This window comes from Megachile rotundata, chromosome 9, assembly GCF_050947335.1.
Source record: "Megachile rotundata isolate GNS110a chromosome 9, iyMegRotu1, whole genome shotgun sequence".
Classification (NCBI taxonomy): domain Eukaryota; kingdom Metazoa; phylum Arthropoda; class Insecta; order Hymenoptera; family Megachilidae; genus Megachile; species Megachile rotundata.
In genome coordinates, this window is record NC_134991.1 from 16946713 (window position 1) to 16967198 (window position 20486).

General features: G+C 43.0%; 1 protein-coding gene across 4 annotated transcripts in view; it reads right to left on the reverse strand.

The window, feature by feature from the left end:
• Positions 1-2177: 2177 nt before the first annotated feature.
• Positions 2178-20486, reverse strand: part of Gfrl (Glial cell line-derived neurotrophic family receptor-like) — a 218621-nt gene continuing 200312 nt past the window's right edge. For all 4 annotated transcript variants that reach the window (XM_076535545.1, XM_076535543.1, XM_076535546.1 and 1 more), the window contains one exon: positions 2178-11692. In XM_076535545.1, the coding sequence (XP_076391660.1) occupies positions 11462-11692 (231 nt within the window). In that variant the 3' untranslated portion in view covers positions 2178-11461. The remainder of the gene's footprint in view (positions 11693-20486) is intronic.

The window sequence follows — 20486 nt, forward strand, 5'->3', positions numbered from 1 at the left end:
TGCTCAAACCTAACGGTTGCCACGATTTTTATCGCCTCTCCGGTATCATCGTTCGCGCTCTCGACGTCTCTGGAACGTATGCTCTGCCTTGCTGGATTAGTTGAAAATCAAATTTGCCACGCGAGGAAGTTATCGAGCGTAGCAGGAAAATAGGTGGTCAAACTTTGAAAGCTGCCTACTCTTCTTCGGGATGAGAGAAAGCGATACCGCAGACGCTGAATTCTGGGCTTCAGGAGTTCCCTCTATGCTTCTATTAGCCTCTGAGTTCTCTTCCGAGTTCGGAAAATAATACTTGCAACAAAGAGATGTTCTATAATGTTGGAAGTAAAGCAATTCACGTTACATTACGTCCAACCTCCGTTGTACAATTGAAAAATAACATTCCTTCTCCGTTCCCGTAACCACGCAATTGTTATATTTAAAGAATTCCGAAGAGCAGTAACGGCGATTTTGCAGCGAAATTCGCAAACTAACACGTTCGTAATTATCCAAGACTCTTTTCTAGTTACTGGAAGAACTGGTTCATTTACTCGCACAGCGAGTGGATTCTTTATGTCCACACAACGGAATCGTGTACGTGTGTGTTATTGGATACACATATACCGAGTCGTACGTGGCCAGCCTATGGCACACGTATTGGCTATACCGAGTGTACATGCGAGTATCGATAGCTTGTCCGTTTAATGAGATTCACCGGAGGCGAAAGCACACACAAAGAAGGTTTTCGAAGCGAATTCGATCGATCCGCGAATTCAACGATTTTTCGTGATTAATTGCCACCATCGTAGGCCGACGTCTGCGACGATTATCGAAGCAAGTTCATGAAGAGTTTAATGGTCGGAAGGAAGAGTCTTTCTTCCTTTCGGAAAAAGAAGTCTTCCGAGAGCTATCCAGCGATTGAAACTCATTAAACTCTTGCTTTATCATTTTTTCCTCGTCGGAGAAATCTTTGCCTAAGGATGGCTGGTTATACAAACCTTAATTAAAATTAAAACTACAGGCAATTTAATTAAAATGCAACCTTCGCTTTTGCTATTAGATGGAGTTTCGAAATAAAAATGACCGTACTATCGTTTCGAATTTCACTTAATTTTGAATTAGCAAAAGTTTTATTACGTAGAGAACGTCGATAAAATCGTTCAGAGAAAGAACTTGGCTCTATCGTTCGATTTACTAGAGGCGATGTCGAAAATAGCCCATTCTCGAAAAGTGAATCATAATTCGAGGTTTATGAAAAAGTATATTTTTAACACGTCATCGAGTTACGTGTCACGTTGACTCGGTTTCACTTCCGTCTGCTCCATTTGTCACGCGGTAAACATACCAGCTTCCGTGGCTCTTTGAAAAAATGATTATAAAATGTGTCTGCACCGTGTGATCGCATCGGCTGAAAAATCGTTATCTATTCTAATAGAAAATCTTCCGACAGAGGACCCGGTCACACGATTATTCCGTTTAATGAACTAGCTAACGTTCTGATTAGTCACCCTCTCTAATCGCCTTTAGAGCGAGCTTAATTATCCATCCCTTTGAAGTCATCCACCTTACGATTGCCGATAGGGAAAAAGTAAAGGTTTCTCAAAATGTCACTCGGTTCTTTGGATCAAGGTTGTTGAGATTTTTACGAGTAGTGACTTTCGAAAATCATTTTGCAACGCGTTATTTTGTAAAAAATAATATTTAAGGAATTATGCAGGATTTGGAAATGACATCGAAATCGTGGTCGTCGATGATAAGCTATCGGAGGGTTAGAAAAATAATTTCCTTTAGGGATGTAAGAAGAAGAACGCGAGCAAGCGTGCTCGTCTAACCCCCTCGAATCCAATTATTGAACGATGCGAGTGTTTTGACAGTTCGCACGCTTAAACGTGGCAGGGTACCAGCAGCTGATGTTCGCAGCTGGAAATATACTTTTAAATCCTCTCTTCGTTCAGCGAGCAGCCGAGGGGTAAGTGGGGTTAAGCTGGCCTAGTCGTGAGGTCGCATCAAATACAATCGTAAGAGGGATGCTACCAGGTTATGCTCGTATCGGTCGATTCATAAGTAGATGTACTACGATGACCAGCGATGTTTGCACGGGATCTACACTACGTACGAGGCCATGCTCGTTGAAGAAGAGTGTCGAAGGTGGTGTTAAAGGAGTGTCGAAGAGTATTAAAGAAATGAGAGAGTCCAAGAACGATTTTATAATTTCAGAGGCCCTAGAGGGCCCGTTCGTATTTATTTACCAACGCCTCGGCAACTCGTTAGTTGTCCGTATAATAATATTATAACAAGTACTCGCTCTCTCGTTCGCAATCGTCCACTCGCACTCGCACTCATCCCTTTCTTCGCTGTAATTAGTTTTATTTCTATCGTACACCTTTGCCACCCGCACCACCGATGTCTCGTTTAAATATTCCTCCCCTATAGTCGTCGCTTCGTCTTTCCACCCAGAAGACGGTTTTCCTCGATTTTTTTTTGTAAGCGGCCCTTCTTCGACTCCTCGAGCGAGCCTCTCGTCGCTCGAGAGACCTCTTCGAAAATAATCGGAGATCTCGTTCGTGGAACGACGATAGGCGCTCGAGGATCGTTACCTCGATTATTTAGTTGATTTAGGTACGCATACCTAATTCCTCTATATGTATATTATGTATATGCATATGTATATATGTATACTTATGTATAGGTATATACAATCAACGTTACATCGGTATCGCACTAGAGGGTTAGTCGAGAGAGGTTGTTTCCGGCCGAAGCGCCCCGAGGGATGCTTCCCGTTACTTCATTTTCTTTTATGATCCTTTTATACATTCAGTTCGCTCTTTTTAATACGTGGTTCGCGTTATCCTCCTTCGTAAAATAAACACCGGATCGGTCTGAAAGTTTCGAGAATTATCCTCAACTTTAACAACACACGCAGGAAATATCCGAACAAAAATAACGCTTCTATGCTATTCTACCTGTAGTCGAAGCTTCGTGGCTCTACGATCGGTTCTCAAAACTTTCAGTCTTCCCTATCGCTCTTCGCTTCTTCGTAAAACGCATCCGCCGCTCTGAAAGTTTCGAGAATCGCAATCAGAACAGCGACATACACACACAGCATAGAATTAATCGAAAACGACTACTCTATTCTATCGGTATCGAACCTTCGAACAAATGGTGCGATTAGTAAATTCTCAAAACTTTCAGCGTGAATCTGCCAAACGAACCTCGTTGTAATGGAAGTCTGGTAACCGGCATAGAACAGTCGCGTTTCCGTTTCGATTACTCGGTATTGCCGGCCTAGCGGTCGACATTACCGTGGAGATTACAGATAACCCCACGTCCGTTTCTCGTTATCTCGGCGTTTGCAACGAGACGTTCGCTCGAGGATACTCGAGTGGAAACGGGTCGCTCCGTTTCTTTACAGTTCGATGTTCGTCCAGGCAGGTTACTCGCGAAATTGAAACGAATTTGACACTTTCGTTGCTTCTTTTTCTGTCGGAAATTAAACGACGTTTCGAGGCTGGGTACATCAATCGCGTTAGGATCGCTTATTCGACTAATTGCCTTCCGGGTATTTGGTTGAAGCAAAAAGCGGTCGTACACAGAGTTTCTGGATGCACACACACGCACACACGCATTTACGCACACACACGTGGCTATATTCGTCCGCGAACGTTTTGAGTATTTTACCGGGTGTTAGAACCGTGACCCCTTCACGATGTTTTTTATTATCCTCTCCCGCATTTTTTTTTACTGTTTTGCGTGCGAACCGAGAGGGATCTACTGAAAGCGACGTCCCACTTTTGCGTCTTCTAAAGTGACCTCTTCTAAAAGGCGTCTCGTAAGCATTTCGTTCGTTAAATATTAACAGGCAAAGGAAAGGCGTCGTTGCCTTGTCGCACGTGGTTGCGCTACCTAACCACCTGAGACTTCAATAATTTTCTGTTAAAATAACCAAGTTGTCCGATAATTTTGGAGAAACCTTCAAGAACAGATCCCGCAATTTGTCCAAAAAATAACCTACGATATTACGAGTATGCGAAAGTCTTGATCCTTCTTTCCGCTTTCGCATTTTAGTATACAAAATATAATTCGACTATCGAAGCATTTACTTTCGTTGTCTATGATCGAAGCATTCCGGAAAAACGTAGTCCACCAATTTATCCCGAAATCGCCAAATAGCTTACGAGACGAGAGGTCTATGTTAAAGTTGGTTTTCTCGAGAATTTACGTGAGTCGTTCAGGAAGGATCAAGCATCTTGAATGGTGCGCTACTTAAGTTTACATTACGTAGTCTTACGTCTTATGGTACACGCGTGGCTGGGGTCAGAGTGCGTTTCAAGTAATAAAATATATGTATATATGTATATATATATTATGTATACACACGCACTGGTAATATGTATAATCGCGCGTGTTAGTAAGAGTTAAGTGTGTTAGTCGGAGAGGTTGAGCTTTCGTTCTGTTTTACCGACCAACAAATCCGGGGAATTACCTTCTCTCCTGATTCGTTCGCATCAAGTGTCGCCACCATTCCATACAAAAAACACTTAACATACAAGGTGCTCGAAAAAGAGTCGATCTTCGGAACACGTAGTAATTAACAAAATCAAAATTCTCCAAGTCGATTAATTTTCGTTATTGTTCTATATACAAACATCTCTTTCGTAAACAATCGTTTCTAAACAAGTCTTCGTTGAAACGAGTACCACGCGCTCTCGAAGCGTCGCAACCTTTCCCAGCATCCTGTACACGATATTCGTACCAGAAAAGGGTAATTCAACTATACTGTTTATAAAAACGAAGAAACGAAAGCGCGTTAAGAACACAGTGTATCATCAGACGGTACAACGATTGTACGTCGAGAAAAATCGATCTCGAAGATCGATGACGTTCCAGTCGGTACCGAGAATTGTATCAGGGTACCAAGAATGAGGTAGTTCTCGAAACTAGTCACTAAAGCAGGGAAACATTGAGCGACGATACGTTGCTCTGTGTCGGTAAAACAGGAACGCTTTCGGTGAGCTTACTTACTAGCTAGGGAATCGAATACGAGAGGTCCACGCGATGTCGCGCTGGAAAATCGATGTCTGACCCCCGCCACTTTGCATCGTTCTCGTCTCGCGTTTAAACTTTTACGTAGCGATTGGCGTCGATGTGCTTGTGCAGTGTTGCCATGTCTAGGTATTTCCGTCTGAGAGCTTTTCCCCTAGACATCTAGAGGGACCATCGCAACGCACTCGGTCGGTAACATCGTGAACGACTTGACTAACGCTCGAACCGAATTTCATTCGATTCTTATTAGAAGAGACAAAGCGATTTAATTAAATGATTTTACGTGGACGATGGCAACAGAGCGCGAACGGGCCACTTTTGTGCTGTGTTCTCTGTGCCTCTCGCTTTCGAAAAAAAGCCATCAAAAAACTGAATCTACGTGAAACCAGAGTAAAACCGCTTATATTGGCTGGCCACTTCTAAGAGGCCTTGATATGTTCAATTGGAACCACCGTGTTTTCGCGGATTGTATCTCTTTTTCTTCGTCTCGAGTTCGAGACGATCGAATATACAGAAATATTTCGTGCTGTTTACGCTTGGCGTACACCGCTCTCAAAATTATTGCCCAGCGTATCTTTGAACTTTGAAAACAACGCTTAGCGTGATCTATTTTATACGGATCTTCGTACTAACAGCGAACCTAAGTTATTTCATTTTCACAAAGTGCGAATAGAACGAGTAACCATTGTATACAGATATGTTTTAACAAGTTTTCTTTAAGTCTTAACATTTTGTAGAGTTTCAACAGTGAACCGTGTGGCAAGTAGAATCGGACAGCCATACGAAGACCCAGAACCGCAACTCATTGGAAGAAACAACTCATTCATGCGATTCGCGTGATCGCGAATTTTCATCGATTATTCGATAAGATTCTTCGGTCCAGATTTTTACGAAGCACGGAATTGTGCGGTGCGCGCGAAGTCAAAGGAAAATCTTCCTAATTAAATTATAGAACGTACAGAGCGAATTTAATTAACAAGAGGAAATTTTAAGCGTTATTAACACTGCGCTAAGTTCAAAAGGTAGCAAGCTTAAATTGGAAACTGAAGTAATTGCAATTATGATATGGTCTACTCTACACAGACGTTTTCATTGAAGCCGTGCCACAGTAGAAACAGTCAATATTTAACGCGCCATACAATGACACTGATTAAACGTATCGATTAATTATTCGGAACTCGTATCGTAACTTTTAACGACGTTTAAAAATTTAATCAAATTGTATCGATAATCTTTTTTCACCCTGTATACCTATTAAATCTACAGACAATTATGCTCGACATAAATTACGAATAAAGTTTAAACCGGTCAGAAACGTGTGCGTGTTCGCAGCAATTTTCATTCGTGCAATATTTAATCAAACGCACTCGCAATAGTAATCAATATTTGTGCATTAATTTCGCAGAAATTGCGACGAACAATTTCCGAATCTGTGCGATAGACGTTGATGAAACGTTCCGTGCTTCGTAAAATAAAGGAGATTCAAGCGTATGTGGATCGACAAGTCCCTCGCATTCACAGGAAATCGCTCTTTCGTTCTGTCGCGATAATAAACGTCTTTCTTTCTAAGCTGTTTCGAGATTTTTCACGCAAATTAACATATATATACATATATATATATATGTATATAGACGCGTTACATTTATAATACGTTTCTTCTACGTGCGTGTTATGTATAACGTGACATTTATACATTTCGTACTGGCTATGCGCCCTCTTTTTCTTTTTTTGAGCGACGTGCCCGTGGATCGTAAACTTTATACATTATTGCTTCGCCGATAGCCACGTCACGTACTTTCGATCTGGCTCACGTTCGTCCCACTTTTCTACAAATTCTACTAATTACCGGGACGAGTTTTCACGCTTTTTCCAAACTTCTTCATCCTCCCTTTCGCCAAGAACGCTTCAATGTTTTAAACGGCTCGTACGATTTTTTTTTAATTCAACGAATTTGATATGGATTCGATATGTCAGAAATACGACTGCCGTAGGTGAAATTAAAATAATTTTAAACATAACCTTTCGAACAGGTAGCTGAAAATACGAGGACGACTTTGCTCTATCGTCGAACGAAATAGCTCAGCGAACATTCATGAATTCAGAATTAAAACGTTGTTCGATATGTATTTTTGCTAAATTCCAGATATGTTATTTTTGAAACGAGCGTGTGCCAGTATCGTGTTGAAACATCGCCACCGCATATTTTTACACGAATCGATTCGCGCATGCTCGCGCACAATTAATTCTCCTAAATTGACGAATCTCTTCTAATCGGATCGTCGACGACACGCGTCGCTCCCTTTCATCCTCGCTGAACCAACTAGTCGGCTTTTTTCCGTTCCACGACTGCTGCCCTTCCCGCTTTTTATCCGCGACTACTCGTGACTAACGAGTAACACGTATTCCTCGAATATGTCAGACGCGAAGAACGCCAGCTGTCTCGTTTATTCCATTCTTTCTTCCCTGCTTGAACTCGTTTTCGACTTTTGGCTCGACACGGAAATATTCTAAAGCTTGCTCGGGCCTCCATCGCTGTCACCCTTTGGAATAACGCGAAGAAACTTGGAATTTACCATTTGGACGAATAATGCGCGGATCATTTACTTATTTCTTGATATTTCATAGATCATTGCGATAAAACGAGAGTACATCGAGCTTCGCGGTCGAAAAGATGTTCTTGTTTGGCCCGACAAGAAGGAAATTCGGAAAATGGGGGAGGGGGGGAGAAAGAGAAGATACCAGGAGCTGAGAAAGGCAAGAAATAGGAAATTATAAGAATACCGTTGAGTCTCGTATGGTAGCATCGTTCTAATGAAGTACCAAGAATGGGGCCTCGGTGGGTGAGTCGGTAGGGTGTCGGATCGACGATCCGAGGGACCCCGGATCGAATCCGCCTGCGGGCGAAAAATCTTTTCCGAAACAGTAATGTTCCTCTCTGACTTTGGGTTGTGGGAAATAGTGTAAACAACTTCCTCAGCTACCTACGGGAATGTGAGTAGTGTGGGGTGAGGGGGAAAGAAGGAAAGTGGGAGAGGGGGGAGAAAGAGAAAATAACCAGGTAGGAAATGGGGAATTAAGAAATATATCGTTTGAGTATTGTTGTATGGCAATCATCGTTCTAATGAAGTACCAAGAAAATTGGCCCGAAATAAAATTTTGTAAAATTGACTATCCTTGGTACGCAGTCGTGGTCGAGATTATAATCCAGCCGACCAGCGGAACGAGGCGTTTACCGCTGAATAATTTGAGGTCGTGTGTTTCTCTGTCGTTTGTAAACGTCACATGTCCGGGCTGCTGTTTAGAAGTTTCCCCGGTTTTTCGCTTCTTTCTCCTATCCGCTGATAAATCGACCCTTTTAAAGCGGGTGTCTCGTACACACGTACACACGTACGAGAACACGTGTAGTATCCACGAAACGCCGGCGAAATGATTGAACCTCCGACACGATACTATCGATACACGTGTTTTATCTTGTCACGGAGTCAAACGCGATTAACCCTTTGAGTGCTATTGTATGGACTTTTCATACCGGTATGCATTTTATCAATTCTTTTAATTTGTAATATCGACAGAACTCTTTTGACTAACAATAAAATATGATACAATTTCGAAATAACTTCAGCACCGTTTCTATCAAATATTAATCGATAAAACTTCGCGATCAAAGGGTCAATCAAAAACGACACAGTGTCTATTCTCCTCGGATATATTGCGGTCAACGGTATCGAAAACTTTGGTAATTCTCGTTGAGTTCAATTTCTCAAGATTTCTATACAAAATACAAAGGTGCGAATTCTGTATACAAACGATAAATATAATTTCTCGATAGAACTGAAGTCGTGTACGAAAAGTAAATTCACCCAGACCACAGTCTACGCAAGGAGAATAGGTACGATGTCAGACCAGACCCACTCTTCTATGAACCGGGAATACAATTTGCTTTTTCGAGATTATTTGGCCAACAACTTGTCTATAAAATTCCCGTCACTTAGCGTAAGAGACACCCGTTGTTTCGACAACGTTCCGTTCGTTACAATTTTATTTAACAATCTACAGTTTTATCTACAACACACTCGAGAGCCTCCCGCGATGCCTGAAACGTCCGGTTAGATTTACCTCTGAAACTTTAACAAACACCTAATGGTCCGATACAGGAGGAGCGTTCGCTTTGCTAGCTTATTAATTATACAATAAATTAGCGGTTGTCATTTACAGACTTTCTACGGTGCTTCTTTATACACGCTTGGCCGTTCCACGCGATCGAGGACCCCCTCGCCATCGCTCCACCTCCACCAATCGATTCTTCCGAACTTCTTGCTTTGGATTCAAGTTTTTGTCGTGCGCTCGTACCATAGTTCGGCCGAAAGAATATAAATCGAGAGAAGAAGAGTGTTCGCTAAAGTCGATTTTTTTAAGTTCGGGGCCAACTTTCTACATCTTTATGCATATCACGTTGTTGCGGACGAAATTGCTCGGTCTATATCAATTTCTGAATGTATATCGAAACGTGCTTCGGAGAATCGCATTACGGGAAAATTAGGTTTTAACTGATCGGATACTCGTTTAAGTCGAGTATATTATTCGCTTTAGAGATTAATATTATCTGATCGGAAATTGCGAAACTATCGTCGAAATGTTCATTTGTTCAAACGAACAATACACGAATTTCACTTTGATCTGCTGTACATTGTGACTAATAATCTGCCGTTTTGTATAAAGAGCATCGACCAAGCGTTTATGCAGTTATCTCCGATAAACTATAAGCTTCGATTTAATGCGTTTGCAAACGTTATTTGATGACGCTATTCTGTCACGAAACGCTTGATTTTAAAATTGATTATTGCGATAATTGGCCATCATTCTTTATTCGTTCTCGTCAAACCTTAAGCTTCGATTCGATGCAACACAAGTATTGCGATACCATTCTGTCATGAAATCGTATCGTCGACATTTGATACGCAACAACGTAATAGTATTTTTAACACGATCGTTTCGATTGAATTTTTCGTTTTTTTTTTGCCCGTTTATTTTCGCTATCGATCATGTCGGTAAGAAAATAGAAGGGAGAAAGAAAAAAACATAAAAATTAACAAATACCGCATCAACGATCGACAATCAATGCGAGAGGTAGCAGTGTTTCCAATTTTCAGCACGATGTCGATCGTAGGGCGATATCGTTTACAGCCCGGAGATAATCGAAAAAATGCAAACGTTCGAACCCGAAAGCGACCTCGTATTCGGAGATCCGGCAAAACTATTTCCAATATGTTTCCTGGACAAAACGAGGCCAAAGCCAGTTATCGAACGAAACTCTTTCGAGTATGGCTACCGGGAACGTCGCGACGATTCTAATGACCGAGAGAAAGGGAGGGAGAGGACGTTGATCGTAATATCGTAGGTGATCCTGGAGAACGAGTAGCCCTCGTGTTTGGACCCATGCACATTCCCTGCATATGGGATTCCCTTTATTATTGGCCACGAAGCGAGCGTCGCGGTGGTAAAAATCTTTGAACCTGTACCGTCTAACGCGAGAAATCGAATAGAAAGGATTGTAAAGAGGAAACGACTTCGAATAGGAAGCTTGTTTTCGGGGAAATCGTTCGGGCAAAATTACTTTCGAGATCTCCGCGTGAGAGAAGATCTGTGTACTAATATTCGTTGCGAACGCACGACAAAATATTGGTCCAAGCACCTAGGAAATTAAAAAGACGGAGAAATAAAGAGGAAAATAAGGTCGTACTCTTTTCGTCAAACAGCAATAATGTACACCTGCGTGCAAGCTAGACTTTCCTGAGATAAAGAGAAGCGTAGGTTTCTTTCCACTGTTCGCCTTTGATCACGGAAGTTTGACACGTAGCGATAGAAAGTTATCCCTTCTATCCTTGCACTCGAAGAACAAAAGCGACTCGGGCGAGTGGTTGAAGGGTTCTTCCCTTAGACTACCACTTAACCTAGGAAGCTTACTGTGCAGGGCACCTTAAACGCTTGCGTTCGACGTAAGATGGTGATAGGATCCTTTTCGTATACCGTTCCGAAAACGAATACCGATTTGCAAATGTTTGGAAATTCGCTCTTCCACCATTCTACGCGTTCGGTCACGTTCCGTCCACTTTTCGATAACCGGAGATAGTCCGCGTTGCTCGCGAGCGTATCGTCATCGAGACCTATCGGCAGAGTTCGATCCTCGATCGCGGCAACGATCCATTGTTTTCCTCTACTTGTTTGATCCACGAGGCACGAACATTAGAGCCCCGTTCGTTTTATCCGCGACTTCGACTGTCGTTCGTTGATCCGTGCCTTCAGAGGCCGTGAGATTCTCGCCGGTTCGAGAGAACGAGATCGTTCGATCTCGCGAATTTGCGCGCGCGTTTTTTTTTGACTAGGCGTTCGAGAAGTTCCAGGGTTCTCGGCAGACGACGCTGATGACCCGCGGCCCGTGTCACGAGGCGAGCAGACACGTCGACGACGATCGAAGCAGACTGAGCAGCGGAAGGATCGCGACGAGGAGGATACTCGACGATCTCGAGAGACCGCCGACCTCGTTGCTGTACGGTAGCTTGACCTCGACCTCCGCCATCTTGAAGATCGAGAGCAAAGGGTGCGTGTGCACCTCGTGGTGCTTGTTGTTGATCTTGTCGCTGAGATCCTGCAGCATCGAGGCGCACTCCTCCTGCAAGACAAAGCACCAGAGTTTGTTATCAGGAATTTCTAGCGGGACCGCCATGGTTTTAAGGCTTGAAATATCACCGGGAAAAATATCAGGTTCGTGCTACCGTAACGTATATTTTAAAGGGTACATGCGACGCAACATTTTACCTAATATCTATATTATGAAAGACACTATATTCTTAAAATCTCTGATCCACAGATTCCTATATCCTTAGTTTACGATAAGCGTCGGATTATCCTTGATATTCTTTGCGCGAGAAAAATGTATCTCTCATATTACGCTCTCGTTTATCAGTTGGTTAACGTATTTATACTCTCGAGGATTTTCAGCGAAGGCTCATGAATTATGTTACTAATATAAATTACTAAAGTAGCTTCAGCTACCTTTACGAATTAATCTTGCCTAGATAATTAATAATAAATTTGTCTGTAAAAGGGTTGAAAGTAATACGGGTCACGAATTACCTCGGTTATCGATAATTGTATTATTCAGGACTGGGTTAGGAACAAAAGGGGTCGAACGAAAACGCGAAAACGAAGGGACTGGAAATATTTCTCGATGTTTTTCCATCGCGTGTCGAGGATTTTTCTTCTCCGCTGTTGTAGAACTGAAAGAAATAGGAATCCCTTAAGCGAGGACGTTGGAAAACAAGTTTCTTCGAGGTAACAAAGTGTGGAGTGTGTTTTATAAGTACGCAGAAGAGTCTCATGGACAAAGAGATCCTGCTATTGTTAATTTAGTATAATTTTCTGGGCGATGGTCGGCTTAAATGCAAGGATGCCCGCGGAAAAATTAGCACTTGTTATCTGAAATAGCTAGCGCAGGGTTGAGCTGAATCGAGAAAGGGTAGAACAAAAGGCGGCAAACTTTCGGACCACGGAACAATATTCTAACGTGATTTTATTGCTGATTACAAAGGAAATTCCCTGTCCCGGTCTTATCGTTTCGCTTAATTAAATCATCCCGATAGTGCCGAATTTGTCCTCGAATATTTCGTTAAATTCTCGCTTTTTAATTAAATGTCTGCCGAGCAATCGAGTAAAAGACGACCCTGGAAATATATCGGCGGAAGAGGCCGATTAAAGGGCAAATATATGTTTAATTAATTAGCACGAGTAAAGCGAACGATTCGTGTTCCAACTACTTCTGGGTTCTTCGGAATGTTCCATCTTCGCATTTTCAATCGCAGTTCGCGGACTTGGTCGAAGACGCGATCGAAGTTTTTCAAGTAAAATCAACAAATACTTCGGCTGATATTAATATCGGCTACGAGCTCCAATTTATGGTACTCGAACTCGAGTGCAACTTGCAAATTGGTGAAAAAGATAAAAATATACTTTCACGAGTGTATCAGACTGTTTGGAAAGTTCCGTCGTCGATTTTTATCCGCATATTTGCTTTTCTCTCCGAGAAGTAGATAAATTAGCAAGAATCGTGGAGAGGAAATTATAACGAGGTAGTCCGTCACAATCAGTTAATTAACAAACGTTCAATTTTTCGAATAACAGGGGAAAAGCTATATAATGAACTCGACCCTAAACAAAGACGGATACCTTAAATGGAATAAAAGGTGACGAAGGGGTGTATCACGGAATCCAACTCCTTTAATACAATTTTAATTCAGTCTCTGTTCGTATCTCGTCGAATAATTAAATCCCTTTCAAGGTCAGCAGCGCGCATTAACTGGAAGAAACGGGGTTCGTTTCCCTTGCAAAGTTTTTCCATTTCGTCTAAGGGATGAGAGAAAAGCGGGCATTTTCTTCGGGGATCCGTTTTCTCTCGGTTTCGACTTAACGACGCCGAATGTAACTCGTCCTCGCGTTCCCGCCACGGCGCATCGATTTCCATTTTCATCCCTCGTATCATTTTCTCTCTTTCCTTTCCCGCTTCGACCTCTCCGCGTCGTCACCGTCAACCTTCTCTCTCACCTTTCCGTGTCATCGTTTCTCTCCTCTTCCCTTCGTCTTGTTCCACGTCCCCGAAATTACCCTCGGCTCGTTGAATCTTTAATTTCCGGCGGAGAAGAGAGAAGGCCACAGCGATTTTTGGCGATATTTTCGTAGGGTGGTGCGTTGTTAGGTGCGGGGGTGTGCACCACGTGGGCCGACGACCAGCGTCACGACGCCCACGACGTGCCCCTCTCTTTTCCTCTCTCTCTCTCTCTCTTGTTCTTGCTCGTTCGAGGCATCGACGTCGGATTTTCAATGAAATTAAATTCCATCCGAAAGGAGACCACCCCTGCTGCACACCCTTTCGAATAACTTTTCGCGAGCACCGAGACCAGGTAGTCCTTTAAATTACCGATGCACCGGGAATTCGTTTTTCGAAGTAGCTTCATCCCTCTCCGCGATCCATATCGATTCACCCACCTACCCTGACTGTCTGTCACGCGCTCGGATACCTCCCTCTCCCCCGTTCAACTCCGTGAATTTTTTTTGGAAGAGGAATATTTTTTGGTGCTCTTGGTTGTTCAACTCTTTTTGCCCCTTTCTCTTTCCGATAGTACGAATTTTGTAGGGTATCGCCGGATGGCAATCGGATATCCGGAATCGAAAATTTAATACGGAAAGATTTTGCGACGGGGATAATTAACTGATACTTCGTAAACGATGATGGTTCATTTTGACAAATAGCCGGGAAATTTCGTTTATCGAAGATTTCTTAAATTCTTTAAAAGAGAGTCTTTCGAATAAAAAATTATAAGCACAGAAAAATTCGGAATACATTTTTTATTGCAGAATTTATTTTACTTTTCGAAAGTTGCGCTCACGTACTGTATTCGATGTACGAAATAAATGGGACACGGGAAGTTAATTGGGAAGCAAATATATTATATTAACCTACACGTCGCACACAAAATAAAGCAACATTTTATATTTGCACGAGACGTTGCCAGAATTTGATCTACTCTCGATTAATAAATAACTTCCATAGGAACGTGTAATTAGAATATATGTAGAGAAACGTGCAATAAAATTCTGCAAAATATAGAAACCTAAAAAACGGATAACACAATTTTATCGCGACTCCGGCGAGTTTGTGCTACCACCGATACAAAATACTTCTTTATTAAGAAGCAAAGCTGTTCTCTTCCTTGAGAAATGTCTCGGTTAACAGTTTAAGCGCCATTATCGGTTTATCCGTATATCACGAGGATTGCAAGAAGTCCGCGAAAAAAACGCGGCGACGCATCCAATTACCGGTATAATTAAATAGAACGGCACGGAGTAATAATGATCCATAAACGACCCGGTCAAAGCCAAGAGCGATAACTCATTTTACACATTGGCCGGTGCTAATTGTAGCATACGAGTTTCTCACCCGATGCAGCTTCATTAGCGAATATCCGAATTCACCACGGATTTCATTCGGATACCTCGCCGCAAATTCCGACGAGTATCAGATACTTTCCAAATTTTCGGTTCGATTAACATTTTAGCACTTTCAGGTTATTTAGTGGATTTGCTATTTGAAATTTCATGCATTACAATTTTATGCGTATTCCTATGCATTGGTTGTATTCTTTTGCGGTTAATTCTCATGTGCTCCACGCGATAAATTTCCGCCTATTCAATTCTCACGCATTCAATTTCCATGAATCGAATCTGGTTAAATTCCTACGCTTTAAACTCTTATGGGATAAATTCCTGCGTGCGCAATCTATTTGCGCCGAATTCCTGCGCAGTGGATTCCGACACGGCGTCACATTCTACGCGTTGAATTCTAACACGTTGGATCTCCACGCATCGAACTCCTAAGCGCCGAATTTTCATGCATTGAAGTACCACGCGACGAATCTCTACGCTCCGAATTCTTACGGATAGAATTCCTGCGCGTTAATTTCCCACGCATCGAATTTCTACGCACCGAATTTTTACGCGTTGAAATTTTACGCATTGAGTTTCTACGCCTCAAACTCTTACGCGTGGAATACCTGCGCGCCAATTTCCTACGCGTCAGTTTCCTACGCGTTAATTTTCCACGCATCGAATTTTTACGCTTGGAATACCTGCGCGCCAATTTCCTACGCGTCAGTTTCCTACGCGTTAATTTCCCACGCATCGAATTTTTACGCGTTGAAATTCCACGCATCAAATTTCCACGCCTCAAACTCTTACGCGTGGAATACCTACGCATCAATTTCCTACGCGTGAGATACCTGCGTGCCAATTTCCTACGCGTTAATTTCCTACGCGCCAAATTTCTACGCACTGAACTCCCACGCACCGAATCTCTACGGCCCAAACTCTAACGCGCCAAATTTCGGCGTGTTAATTTCCTACGCGTTGAACGCCCTCGCATTAAGTTTTATCCTACGGAGATACCCTTTCATTATTGATGGCCAGTCCCCTCATCAAGACTATCGAAAGTCTGTAGTACTTATCATTCCGGCGCGAATGTAATTCTTCGGCGAAGCGGATGGATTCAAAATCGTTCTGCAGAAGACAGGCTGAAGCGTATTTCAGCGAACACGGCAAAACAACTTCGTCGATTAGACACTAATTTCGAAGCACGAAGCATCGTCAGAACGCGATGTCCAATTAGCGAGAGACGTTTCCTCGTGCTTCTGTTTCGTTGTTGCACGGAACAAGAAATAGAAGTCGTGTTCTGGTGGCTCAGAAGGCGGAGAACGCGCACTTCGGTGGAATAATAATCAAGCTGTATTTCAGTGATTGTTCGATGTTTGTTCGTTCGTCTCGGACGTGCCACGAGGTGGAAGATTTTTTGCGATCTCAGTCCTTCGATTAGGCGAATAATTTTCCTATCGGGGTGCATAAATGCGTAGATAGGTTCCTTCCACCATCCGACGGAAGTTATACGAATTAACATAATCCTCGGGGTTGGACAAATGAGGATCGCGACTCAGAACGTCGGAAACTAATGAGGTTCGTTGGAATGATCGATGGAGAAACGCGCGTAGTAACGTGTGGGCGGCCTGCCTTGCACGATTTATTCGTATCGTTCGGTGAACGAGAGCACCTGCAAGATTGGTTGCATGCGAATGCCATTATCCATCAACGGGATTGAATCTCCTAATTAATGATCGGTTAATTAAATTTCTCTTGCTAGAACGACTGCGTCAACCTGTTGGAATTTGCCAAACAGCAAAAAACCGAGGTATAGGCACGGGAGCTATGAAGTACATCTAGTGGTATAAAGTACAAGGCGTGCAAGAACACGGAGAACAGAAACGGAACGTGTGTATAAAACGATATAATGGTTGTAAGAAAGTGGTATAAGATAGAAACTGGTGCACTCGTATCAGAAAAACGGTGAGGAAAGGGTGAAATTATTGAAAGATCAAGCAAGCAAGGTGGAAATTAAAATAAGAAGAGAAAGCGAGATACATAATTAAACAGAGCAGAATATAAAAAGGTGGATCCTAGATAAGAAACGTGATATAATTATAGCGGGAAGAAAAGAGATAGACAGATGACGTCCAGACGAATGGGATCTGGTAAGGCATAATGAAGAACAGACAGGGATCCATCTTCCAATTACAATTCCCAGTAGGCCCTTCCTATCTCATCTCAACAGAGGAAAGCCCTTTCATCGAGGCAAATGCATTCGATATTAGGAACGATTGTTCCTGCGGATTTGCCACCTCTATTCGCTCTATCCAGGGTGATCCTTATACACCCTGTTCGCGCTGCTAAACGACGGTGTCAATTTATAATGGAGATATAATAGGATCTGATGCATGCTCTGGGAGCCTGGATCAACGGATGACGACGCTAATTATCGCGGATCCTTTGCTCGTAAATGAGAGGGGTAACTACGGCGAGATTCAACAAACTGCTGTAGAAAATTGTTGCACTGACGATTGTAAACTCGCACGTATTAACTACGTTAAGGCAAATAAAGACAATTTTAATAGTCACTCTTTTGATAATCATACATTATAATGTTCTTAATCGAAGTTTAACTGTATGTCACTTGTATTCATCTTGATATTACTGTATGACGGTGCGATATACAACGTACTTTATGACTACACGTTGCATGTGCACGCTTTACATCGTGCATTGTTTTTTCACGCGATGTACATTGTGTGAAAACAAGTATTCCGGTGCATTGAATTCTCATGCGAGTTCCTACGTAAAGTTACATACGTTAGATCCCCATGCGTTTTTGCATGCGTTGCATTCCGAAAAGCTAAATTCCACGGATTATTACGCGTTGAATCTCCACGCACCGAGTTCTCACTCGTCGAATTCTCACATGGCGTATTCACACGTGCCGAATTTTCACATCTCAAATTTCAATGCATCGAATACTTGCATGTCAAGTTTTTACATGTGTCGAATTCTCACATGCTGAATTCATACGTGTCGAATTCTCACATGCCAAATTCATACGTGTCGAATATCCACGTCTCAAATTTCAATGCATCGAATACTTGCATGTCAAGTTTTCACACGTTGACTTCCTAAGCGTCGAATGTCTACACATCGAATAGTCACATTGTATCCTCACGTGTCGAATTCTCGTACGTCGAATTATCACGCACTGAATTCTTATGCGCCATATTCGCACGCGTTGTACTCCTAACTGCCATATTTCCACGTATAATGTCCCCAAGCGCCGTATTTTCACCCGTTATATGACCACGTTTTATATCCTCATTCGCTGTATTCTTGCATGTTACTCCGCTCGCACTTTAATATGTGGCTATCCGTACAATCAACTATTCCATAATTAAACGCAATTTTCCATTTCAGCCTAGAACGTGAAAGGAGCACAGACGTTCGTCCGTGTCAATAAAGTTCCAGGGATTAAGAAAAAGAGAAAGTAAAAAAAGTAGAAACAAAAGGAAGAAAACAGTAAAATTCCATCATGCAAGAGAACGGTACGCCTTCACGTGCTCGCTTAATCAATAACGACGTCGAGTCTGCTCGACGTTAGTCGTTAAAATGGGGGGAGAAGGAAGCGGGCAAAAAAAATAAAAAGAGGCGAATAAGAAGCGAGTAGGACGGGGGGCAGGGGATGGTCGAGGAGAAAGGAGAGAAGGGTCCGGATAAAAGGGGGAGCGGAGAAATATAAAATCAGTCGGCTGATGGAAGGGGTGAAAGGCAAGGAATAACGACATGCAACGTATGCCGGCTTTATAACACGTAAAGGGTTGCCGTCGTGGAAAACAGCCCTGTCACGCAATGCAAATGAGCCTTTCGAGTCGCGCGACAACGAACTCTACACCCTACCGAGCGTGCTCCTAGCGATATTTTCGACCGTGTTTTCGCTGCTACCTTCTTTGCGTCGGATTTATATCGTTCTAGCGATTTCGTTCGAGACGCGAACCAATTCGAGTTTCTCGTTTCTCGATCACCTGTCACGACGACTACGTGCACCCCCGATTCTTACTTTCCCGTTATATCACGGGAAGTACTGTTCTTCCGTCGCGATGTTTTCGGAGATTTTAATTTTCTTCTCGACAATGTTGCAAGTTTGATAGGTAACGAGTGACGTATGATCGTCGCTACGCTATTAAAAATTTGCAAGACTCGAAAGTTCCGAGCGCAAAGAACTTGAAAGGTAAAGCTTTAAAAATGTCCAAAGCCTCGGAATATTCGGAGGACTAAAAAGGCTTTTGCGTCCCCAAAAACTGGAATCGCCAAAAATCTCACCCCTATAATTCACGATCCTGTAATCCGTGTAATCCACAATGGAGATTTTCCCGACACCCTAGTTTCAAAACTGCACAATCGAACAAATCCTGTAGTGTGACAATGTCGAGAGTAGTACACTCGAGACAGAGTCCTCGAATCGGGTCGAAATTTCGTTTCGATTTTGCCGCGACCTAGCGAGCGTTCGAACGGAGCGCGTACCAACAGGCTCGTTTGCATAATCGCGCGGAAATCTTGGTGAAATGCAGCTCGGTCAGCCGGGAACGAAGGAGAGGTGCCGGATGCACGGCACGTTAATCCGGAAATCTATGTTAGCTGGCCGGACAACGCCGGCCTAGGGAAAACGGAAGCAGAGAATCGTGGGGCAGAAATACGCAAAAAAAGGCGGTCGCGACTCCGCGAGGGGATGAAAACACGTGTCGACCGGCGGCAGCTGTTTCCCTTTAAAACCGGCTCAAGTAAACGGGTTGCGTGTTTAAAGGGTTTTTCTCCTTGTTCCGCGTGTTTCGACCCGTTCCTTCTTAAATTCTGTAAAGCCCTCGAGGCGTCGTCGAGCCGTTCTGCTCGCTTTAAAAATGAAAGCTCGCTCGTTTTTCGCTGTCCGCTTCCTTTCTTCGACTCTATTCTAAGCCTTCTAAATCTTTGTTTCGTGTGTTCGGTTTTCACCGAGCAATTTCTCACGGTTCATTAGTCCTTTCGTTCTCGGACATTTACGGTTCAAAAGAGAAGCATCGTTGCGAGCTATGCTACAGCTTTATCTTCGGTCCTGATCAGACCCGATTCTCCGGCTTTATCGATGTTCTCGCACCACCGACGACCGAGTGGCTTTTAAAAATTTACTAAAGTTTTCATTTATTCGTTTGGTCGTTTCAGAACGACCATTTCTGCCATCATCGAACGAAATGTCTCGAAAAAGTTTTCGATCGAGGCACTCTAAAAATACTCGTCGGTTCGAGGGGCAGTCGGAGCGATCGCGAGGAAGCTCGGACACGGTTCCGGCGTGTTAACGCGTAAACAAAATTTTCAAGTCACGACGAGCCACTTCTGTCGATTAAAATTAATGACTCGCCTCCTTTACGAGACACGAAGCTGCTTCATTTTGCGAAACGACCCCGGCGTTAAGGAAACGTTAAAGGAAAACATCTCGTTTCGCATACTCGAGCCTCTCC